The 10,582-nt window shown below is 44.1% G+C and overlaps 1 protein-coding gene across 1 annotated transcript in view; it reads left to right on the top strand.

Annotated features, from left to right (window-relative positions):
- Nucleotides 1-2,077: 2,077 nt before the first annotated feature.
- LOC116395763 (tubulin--tyrosine ligase-like protein 12) overlaps nt 2,078-10,582 on the top strand; it is a 31,996-nt gene continuing 23,491 nt past the window's right edge. Inside the window, exons 1-3 of the mRNA XM_031869860.1 lie at nt 2,078-3,281; nt 4,393-4,587; nt 4,694-4,805. Of these exons, the coding sequence (XP_031725720.1) occupies nt 4,421-4,587; nt 4,694-4,805 (279 nt within the window). The 5' untranslated portion in view covers nt 2,078-3,281; nt 4,393-4,420. The remainder of the gene's footprint in view (nt 3,282-4,392; nt 4,588-4,693; nt 4,806-10,582) is intronic.

Genomic DNA, 10,582 nt, shown 5'->3' with positions numbered 1-10,582 from the left:
TATGTATGTATATGTATATGTATATATATGTATGTATATGTATATATGTATATGTATATATGTATATATATATATATAGGTTTAGTGACAAAAGGTTGAGCAAGTAAACACAGTACCGCTAAACCTGACCATTCCATCACTTGAGATAATTAAAAGGACAAAGAACAAGAAAGAATTGAATTATTACAAGTACATGAAAGACAGTCCAAGGCACATTGTTACTTATTTATTTCTGTCCAATTCAAAGTATATTCTTATGTTCCAAATACAGAGAAAAATCGATCAAAAAGATATATAAGAAAAATCAAAAAGGGATTTAAAAAACCCTGAACTCAGTGATTAAATTTAGTCATACATTGATGAACATATTGTCCTCTAACACAATGACCTCTACTGGTACTCAGGACGTATGACACACCGTGCTCACTGGCTGATAATAATATTCAGATACATATACATCATCGTATGTTCCAACAGGTTACAGGGATACAGGATAATACAAACAATACATGATATAAAACATAATACACCTTTTTGCCCAGCGTAAGATTAATACCAGGGTATTCTCATATATATGTACCCTTCTGCATAAATTGCGCCGATGTCCTTAAGGGAGCCTTGCTCGTTAAGGGGCAAGAATGCGGACGCGGTCCGATGCCTTACGTAAGGCTGTATGAGACCTTAACCGAACCTTAAAGTAAACATAAAAAGTTAATCAGTAAAAACGTGTGTGCAGGTATGTGGTCATCCTGCTAGGTCAAGGGCTAATGGTTGACAAGCTCTAGGGTTAATGCAGAATGTAAACATCAGCAGAAGTTGAACCCTGTGTGAAACTATCTGTAAGGCTGTGAAAACATCACGTCACCTTCATCTGTCACCCGGAAAGTAGGTCACAAAAATGGGTCACACAAGTGGGTCACAAAAGTGGGTCACATACCCAACCACTTGGTCACCTGGAAAGTCTCTACAAGGCGTGTGTGTGTGTGTGTATGTGTGTGTGTGTGTCGTGTGTGTGTGTGTGTGTGTGTGTGTGTGTGTGTGTGTGTGTGTGTCGTGTCGTGTCGTGTCTGCACATCCGTGCAGCAGGCGCCATCTTACAAGAGACACAGAGCCCTATGCCTCTCTAGGTTACATTTTTATTTTTCTAAATTTTTTATTCGTTGTTTTGCTGAGCAGCAGTACGGTGCCTGTTAACACCTAATAACCAGGGCATTCCGTGTAGAGGGCATTCACAATTTCGCAAAACACTCCAACTCGTCTAACAACATGTTACTCTTTCTGTCGTCTTGGTATCCCATCTTAAGACCCTTACGCTTGCACATCTAACATATTCATCAATCACACTATTTCTACCACGACCGCACAACACACGTTATGAAATTAAAATTACACTAACGGAAACTACACCACAGAGAAAAGATGCTATAAAATACATATTTATCAACAACATATATATATATATATTAAGAAAAAAACGATCAATCTGTATTTAGCAGCAGTCGGACATAGGGAGTCTTAAAAGAGAGGAGGGAGAGAGTTCAGCTTCCTAACAGCCTGGTGGACGAAGCTGTTTGAGAGTCTGGTGGTGCGAGCACGGAGGTTCTGGTATCTTCTCCCAGAGGGCAGGAGGCTGAAGAGACTGTGCGAGGGGTGGCTGGAGTCGCGCACAATCATGGTCACTTTGCGGGTGAGGCGGGTGTCGTATATGTCCTGCAGGGAGGGGAGTGAGGGGAGTGATGCACCAATGATCCTTCCAGCTGTGTTCACTATGCGCTGCAGGGCTTTCCTGTTGTAGTCAGTGCAGCTTCCGCCCCACACAGTGATGCAGTTTGTCAGGATGCTCTCAATGGTGCCTCGGTAAAAAGTGCACATGATGGGTAGAGGCGCCTCTGGGCTTTCTTTGCCAGTGATGATGTGTTGGCTGTCCACGAGAGGTCCTCACTGATGTCCACCCCCAGGAATTTGGTGCTGCTCACTCTCTCTATATCAGGACCATTGATGGTCAGTGGTGGGTGTTGAGTGTGGCCTCTCCGGAAGTCAACAACAATCTCCTTGGTCTTGCTGTTATTCAGAAGGAGGTTGTTGTCTCTGCACCATGTGGTCAGAAGGCTGACCTCCTTCCTATAGTGGGTCTCATCGTCGTTGGTGATGAGATCAACCAGAGTTGTGTCGTCTGCAAATTTGACCATGTGATTGGTGCTGTAGGTTGTTGTGCAGTCGTGTATTTCCTGTTACAGAGCTAAAGTAGTAGTTGGGGCATGTAGCTTGTCTGTTCTTGGCTTGTTTTGGTATGGAGCTCTGGCAGAATGTAACCTTGGTTTGGCCATTCTCCCAACAGATGATATAATATTTAATATTGAAACAGAAATTATAAGCACAGACACTGATGGATTTGAAGATTATTAAGATTATTATTTTTTATATTAGACAGCCTACCCCTTATAGTTTTCTAGAGAACATGGAAATCCAGAGCCATTGGTTAACACACCTCACTCTATAGACCTTTTGACCAATGAGTAGTCACAAAAAACACATTCCCCCATAAGGACTGTATGTAGGGCATAGGATAACATGTGGACTTGTCAAAATGGTAAAACGACCAACTCGGATGTGGAAAAGTTATCTGGGAGTAGGCTGATTCTGGTGTGTATAAAAGATCATGTATTTGAGTGTGTTCTTCCGCCGCTCCATGGACTGACTTGGCTTTTGTTATTTTATAATAAAAGTCTCTGCTTTATGAAGATCTCTTGTCTCCTGCTGCATTTTTCCAACTCCTAGTGAAACTCCGAGTTCAAACCGTCCTCGGCAAAAGTAAACATTGGTGTCCTTATTTCCAGAGCCAGATCTGATTTAAGTCAGGCTTATCGCTTTTCAGCCCCACAGTCACAGTCTGTGATCCATGTGTGCTGGAGGAGAAAAATATCTGTCAACTCCATCTGTGTTCTTTTGTATTCCCCTACTCTACCCCCTCCTCTTAGCTCAGTGAGCTTAGAGACGGACTGAACCAATCATCATACATCTTCCAGAAACTTAATCAAATATAGTACAGCTGAGCTGTACATGAATGACAAAGTAAGCTCTTACTCTCTTAAAGAGAATGGTATTTGTTTTGTCGCGCACGGTGCCCCCGCATGTTCTAAAATAAAAAGAGGCTTCTGTTTGAAACGAACGGAAGTGAATGAGGATCTCTCAGAAGTGTGTGCGCAAACTGAGGGACCTCGCTGGCGGCTAACGACCGGCTACATTGATCCATCATAAAGTGGAGAGAAAACAGATTGAAGGTATTTCTTTAAGTACGTTTGTTTTGAAATTTACCTGTAATTGTGCATTTGTCTGTCAGAATCTGTCTCTATAAAAAGATTCTGCATTTACATGTACTGTAGAATCTGATAGCAATGGGACACTATTTTGGCATGGGAAGCGTTTTTTTTTGTTTGTATCCAATTTGTCAATTAGCTATATTAGGTCAGTGAGACACTGGAATGTAATGTTAATCTCAGTGCATGGCTGCATGTACATTTATTACTTCATTTTTTTAATCCAGTATAAGAAATGAGATCTATAAAATAAATAAAAGCAGAAAGACTTCTACATGTGGTTGGCACATAAATTATATAGACAGTATAGGCTGTTGAGTTGTACAACAGGATCAAGGAACAGCTTTTCCTTCACCCTGATGGTTTGGGGGATCTGTATGATTCAGCAGTTCACCAAACTGAGAGACATACTCTAAGACATGTCATTTTGGAAGACTGGTCAAACAGGACCAACTACAGCTAGTGACAAATGGCCAATTTACAACAAGATAGGCCTCACTAATACTCCCACATTCCAGGATGTGCACACTGACCTTCCAGCTGATCAGTATTTTAAACACCGGGATCAATCTAATCCCACAAAAGGCCAACCGCCACACAATTGCCAGTTTCATTCCTAAACGCATTTATTTCTCTTCAGCCCCCCCCCTCCAGAAGAAATAGACCTTTTTCGAGAGTGTGTAAATCTTAAAACGGCGGCTTGCTGTTTCAGTTTGCACGTGTAAATGGAGCTTTTGCAAAACAATAACAAAAGCTGGCCCACTGAGTATTGGGGGCTGTGTGAGCAGTAATGTTAAGAAGAAAATCTTCGCCTCTACTTTTCTCTGTGATCTTCCATTTTAAATGCCAGTATAGCCGAATACACAGCAAAAGGTGCCAGAGAAGTGCTGTTTTAAAACTTAGACAATGTAATGTAGATGTAGTCTGAAGTTCTGCTGCTTTGGCCTTTGGGAGTGAATCAAATATTTTAAGCCATGAAGCTTAAAGTCATTGGTTAAAGTCAAACTCAAATTTGTGACTGCAAACAACCCCACTTTTTGGGATACAATCATCATTACATCTTCTTCTCTGACAGGAAGCTGAGCGAGGAGCGACCCCACGTGATGCTTAACCAGTTTCCCTGCGAGAGCATCGTCACTGTGAAGGACTGCATGGCTGCCGTGGCCCGCAGAGCGAAAGGCGGCTCACAGCCCGATTGGTTACCAGAGACCTTCAACCTCCAATCAGAGCTGCCGAAGTTCATCAAGCGTTATCAACAGAGACAGCAAAGGTTGGAATGTTATTTTTATTGGTTTTAAATATGTTAACAAAACCAAGAGCATGTTGATGGTCTGATCAGCACTAAACGATAAAAGATGTCCTGGTGTGTGTTTCAGGGGAGAGGATAACCACTGGATCTGTAAGCCCTGGAACTTGGCCCGTGGCCTGGACACACACATCACCAACAACCTGGACTACATAATCAGACAAAGAGAGAGTACGCCAAAGGTACACACACAAACAGACATCATGAAACAAACTCACCTAAGATCATGTACATATTAATCTGACTATAAAAGCATTTTGAATGCATTTTGAGTTTTTAGCGTCTTGAAAAATGAGTCAATTGATGTTCAGCATTTACATTGAAACCATGAATCACTTGTTCAGTTGGCACCCAATAAATCGCTTTGACACCTTGTTGTGGACATTAACCTGTAAGCACACAGAAATAAAAAAACACACAAAACATTTGACGAGTTTAAAGCAATGATTAAGAAATATCATGTTCACTAAATTCTGGAGGGAGAGGCTCTACCCAGTGACCAAAGTCATTCACTATTCATGCTTCCAACAAAGCTAACACGGGAGTTTTAAGCCCCGATACAGGGCTAACTAGTAAATCAGCTCTCTTTTAAAAGGTTGATAAGCTGGTGGTCGAGGAAACTCGCCTGGCTTTGCTCACTACCGTGACTCCTGACGTCTACCCTGCTTCCTCTGGTAACTGCACAAGGCCGAGAGGCGCCCTGGCCGAGTGCAGCTCAGTCGCGTCAGTTAATGGCAGCTTTCCTCTTATGGATCTAGGCTCTTGGTAAGATGCCAGGATAGGTTTTGATTCCTAAGATTGAAGCTATAAGGGGTTGTTTAGTGGACTAGGAAGTAGGATAACCATTCAGAACTCTATAGTTGTTATGCACACAATAGTACTTTAACTTTTTACAACCATGAGTACTCTTGAATGAAATCTCAGAGATATTTACTTTAAATACAGTTTAGATATTTATTGCAGGATAATTAGCAATGGCAAAGTAACAACTCACACAAATAATTCTACTTTACTTCAATTCATTGCGATCTGATTATAACTTTAAATTCCTACTGTGCCGAGACTGGGTGAAAGAGTGGCCGGGCCTCAACTCCTCCTGCGAGGGACAACAAAGTTCGTTCAGCGGTTCTCTGGGCTCAGTACAAAGTCGGAGAGTAGCGTCCTCTATTATCCAGTTTCAAGCATGGTGGAGAGGAAAATCTCCGTCAGCCAATTCTTGCTCACGAGCGGTGTTCTCCTTGCCGTGAACAGAGACGGAGTCCTCCGATGCTCCTCTCGAACAATGTCCAGTGGTCTCAGCTGAGTACTGGACGGTGTCCAGCATCAAATCCCCACTGCTGGGAGTCAGTAGGGACTCCTGGCAGAGTCTCATTCTCTGCTAAGTTACTCTACATATTGCCCTGTCAGGCCTTCCCCCCCTTCCCCCAAGCTCTCTCACCCCCGGCACATGAATCTTAGTCATAGTATTGAGTTTTACACAACCACATTACGATTTAACAGAATACATATTCCTTATTTGGTTAATCGGAAGAACATTACTTAATTTCTTCTTCTCTCACAGACACAGATCTGAACCGGAAGGATACACTTCCTTATATGGTCAATGGTAGCCCACTCTCTGTCTCATCAAGAGAGACAGAGGGTACATCCCAAGTCTCTTAATTGCATCCCCGTTTCCCTCACTTGCGTCCTTTCCTTGCGTCTTAGTCCCTCCCACCAGGGATGCATGGAGAGACGCAAGGAAACCATGCGAGGAAAGAGGAAACGAGGAGATATTTTTTAAGAGATATGAGACGTCATTTCCTCAGTTGCGTCGCGTAAAGCGACGTCAGCTGTGATCAGCTGTCAGTCGGCTTTAACAGCTGGAGAGACTTCTGATAAGTTTGTGTCTGTTCACATGATCACTGTACTTAATAATAGTTACGAATAAAGACACACAGTTATCATCACTGTAGAGGTGTTTTCTCTCTGTAGCCTGTTACCTCTTTAACAAACTGTGTTCTGTTTATAAGTGCAGGATTGATTTCTACCGGCAGAATGCATTTGACTTATTTATTAATTATTTGCGTCTGTACGTTTTGAAATTGTGACTGTGACGTCATTATTAAATAACCCAGAATATGATTATGGTTTCTCTTGAATACTAGAATTAATTCATTAGGCTCAATGTTTCAGGTTAAACTTAAATGATAAAACTCATCAAATCCGACACTCAGGAATGATCAGCCTCACGTGACTGATTGAAAATGATGATAAATGATCTCTCTGACTTTAATTGTATCCATAATAAAAGTTATTGAGGGAAATATCAGATCGTGAAAAGACAGATCTTTGTAATAAATGAAGAAAGTTGTTTGTGGTTGTTGTTCAGTCTACAATGAACATATATTAAACCAGATAGTGAATCAGAAAACTAATCAAATATAAACTAGAGTTTAATCTGTGATCCGTCTTCACTGTTTACATTTTGAAAAAAATCGTATCAGTCCGATCAGCTGCAGCGTCCAATCACATAACTGATGAACAATGAGGGGGCGTGTCGGCCGTTAAAACACTTCCTGGAAGGCTGTTCTCGTGCGTCCTCGCTCATGGATCCTCAGAGATCCCTCCTCGATCCTCCGAGCTAAATAAGAGCTTTGGGATGGCCGTCAATATGGCGGAGCAGAACAACTTCCGGTTCAATCGAGGAGCGAGGAAATGACAATTAAGAGACTTGGGATGTACCCAGAGAGACCCGTTACCCCATCCTGACATATGCAGCAGCACTTCCTCTTTTTGACTCAACCGTCCAAACCGTCCCAACGTCCTGCTCTTATGAGGACACATACAACAGTTTACAAGCACACACACCCAGTATGATCTCCAAACTTTCCAGCACTTTCTGTCAACCGACTCATTATTATAATCACTAATAATCATTAATATAATAATTTACGGCAGCTCTTCTGGGATCTCAAACCTACCTGACACCTCTTATCCAGGGATTCTAGCCTGAAGGTAGTGTTAGATCCGGGGGTTCTCTGGCCCGATACGGGGCTACCTACTGACTCAGCTCTCTATTAAAAGATTGTCGAGCTGGTGTTCTGTCGAGGAAACTCGCCTGGCTTCTGCTAACTACCGTTACTCCTGACGTCTACCCTGCTTCCACTGGTAATGTGCACTCGGCCGAGGGGCCACCCTGGCCGGGCGCTTCTACCTAGTCGCGTCAGTTATGGCAGCTTTCCTCTTTTGGATCTGGGCTCTTGGTAAATTGCCAGGTTTGGTTTTAACGGCTAGGATTATAACTAAAACCGTAAGGGACTGTTAAGTGGACCGGTCACTAGGATAACCATTAAGAACTCTTGTTGTTAACATACAATAGCTTTACTCTTTTACTGCCATGAGGAACTTCTACTACCTCAGCAAATGAATGCTCTTGAGAACTTTACTTTAAATGCAGATTAGATATTTATTGCAGGTTATATTTAGCATGGGCACAGCTACAGCTCTTCATAATGTAATACGATACTTAATTCAATCAGGTTACAATTTCTTTTCAGGTTATACTCATTAATTGTCGATGCCGAGGCGGCTCGGTGGAGCTGGATTCACGATGTAATAAAAAGTCCTTTGTGGGGTTTTCAGGAGCTGGAGGTCCGGCTGAACCCTCAGCTCCTCCTGCGAGGCCAACGAAGTCCGTTCAGCGCTCTCTCAGACTCAGTACAAAGTCTTTTAGGGCGGCGGCGTCCCTCTGTTGTCCGGTTGTTAAAGTCAAACAGGGGGGAGAGGAAAATCTCCGTCTTTCAATCTTTGTCCTGGAACGGCTATCTTCTTTCCGTGAACAGAGACGAAGTCCTCCGATGCGGTTTGTTGAGCGAGGTCCAGTGTCTTCTCCGTGGAGCACTTGGGTGGCTCCCGCGTTGAATCCCGTCTTGCTATCTGCAAGTCTTCCTTTTTATAACTTGGAGCTCTCTCCCCTCCCTCCTCCCCAACACTCCCTCCCTCGGCATGTGATTTACATGACATCATTGATTAAATGTGTGTGTGCTGCGAACAACGCCCTAACTTTCTGGTGTGGATACTCTCACTTCCTTCTTTTCTGGGCATGTGATTTACATGACATCATTGATTATATGTGTGTGTGCTGCGAACAACGCCCTAACTTTATGTGTGTGGATACTCTCACTTCCTTCTTTTCTGAGCGTGTTCGGACATCACCCCACCATCTGTTATGATCTCATCCTTTAAGGTCCCCATCCTGCTTACATCAGCTCTTTCCACACACACAGAGACTTCACTTCTTACTCAGTTATACATTTGTTAAATCACTTCATTATCATTATGTTATACATACTTGCTTTAAAATGATTACTTATTATATGCTTTGTGTCCCCTTATCCTACTTTCATATCGAACTGTATTCCTTCATTTAAGGCAGCTTTCCTGGGATCGCAATCCTCTTTTTTGACACCCCCTTCTTGAGGTCGCAGGCTGCCGTGCCGTGTTAGTCGTCCCCCTGCAGGGAGTCGTCGTCGCGTGGAGCGGAGATGATAAGCACGTCGTCGTCTAGTGAGGATGGGCTTGATTCCCGCTCCGAGCTGTCGACCACCACCAGGCCATCCAACCCCGGCGGCTGCAATCCCAGGAGTTCGTCCTCCTCATCTGCCTCCTTCAGCTGCGCGTCCATGTCCCGCGTCAGGGCCAACACGTTCTGGTCCAGTATGGTGGTTGGAGAGAGGGAACCCAGGGTAGGGGCAGGGCTGCAAAAAGTGTCGTCTCCATTCTCCCGATAGCCCGCTAGCCCTTCAGGGATGACTTCTACCAGTTCTCCCCATTCCTCATCGTATCCCCACATTCCCATCAGGTTTGGTATTATTCCTGCGGTCTCCGTCTGTATACCCACGTCGCGGTGTTCCACCTCTGTCTCGCTTGCAGCGTCGTTGATGTCCTTGGGAGGAGGAGATGGTGATCGATAGAGCACCGGAGGTAAGCGTGGGCCAATGACGACGAACCGACCATCAACAAGATGGGTGGTAGATACCCGAGTACCATCAGGCAATTCCCATAATTTTGTATATACTGGACAGTACATACCATTAGTGTAGAATTGGATCTGAGGTTCAGCTCCTCCTGCAGAATTCCATATTACTTTCGCCTGTGTTTCTATTTCCATACAGTTGACTACATTCATTGCCGGTATAAAAGGGGTACTTCCTTTGCAGAAGATGCCGCTGGCTGCTCCTATTGGGAAATGCCCCAGGTAGCACTGGGTGCACCATAACGCAGGGGTTACCTCCCATAGATGCATTGCCTGCTCCGTGAGGATCCCACAGCAGATGCAGCCGGCACCTTCCTGTAATAAATTGAACACAAAGACTTCATTAATAGTGCTAATTTAAGCGTTTAGGCAAAGCGAGCTTAGCAGGGGGTGATCTTATATTTTTCTTTAAGATCCCCTATTAGCATCGGACTGTGCCAAGGAGCGCCTCAAAGCCAGGCGACTCAGCCATGGTGATCTCAACGCCATCGGAGGTGTTAGGCCTGGGATCTCGGTTCTGTTCTTCCGGGGAAAAAGTGCCTCATACATCATGAGCCATGCTGCTATGGCGATCGAGGATTCGGAACCCGCCCAGTAGATGGCGACATTCACTCCCCAACCTAGGCCCCAAAAAGTAATGGTGAGGATCTTGTGGAGCCAACGCCCTCTTCCTCTTTGTTGCAAAGCCATGGTCATGACCATGAGGTAGGCCAGCGCAGCAACTGCTATTACGGCTTCGATGAGGGTTGACACCAGTTTCAATGGTTTGTAGAAAATGGCAGCTACATCGAATCCCAACCAGAGGACCACCATTCCTCCCTTCGCTAGACCGAAGCGTGTGGTGTCAATGTTGACTCTCCCCAAGAGGTATGTTGCAAACCAGGAAAGGGTGATCCGCATTGACCCGAGATAGATGTTCTCGACCGCCGTCTTCAGACACCC

Source organism: Anarrhichthys ocellatus, unplaced genomic scaffold (assembly GCF_004355925.1).
Source record: "Anarrhichthys ocellatus isolate YVR2014 unplaced genomic scaffold, GSC_Weel_1.0 scaffold49, whole genome shotgun sequence".
In the NCBI taxonomy this organism is placed as follows: Eukaryota; Metazoa; Chordata; class Actinopteri; order Perciformes; family Anarhichadidae; genus Anarrhichthys; species Anarrhichthys ocellatus.
Note: the sequence above shows the minus strand (reverse complement) of the source record. Positions and strands in the feature narration are given on the sequence as shown.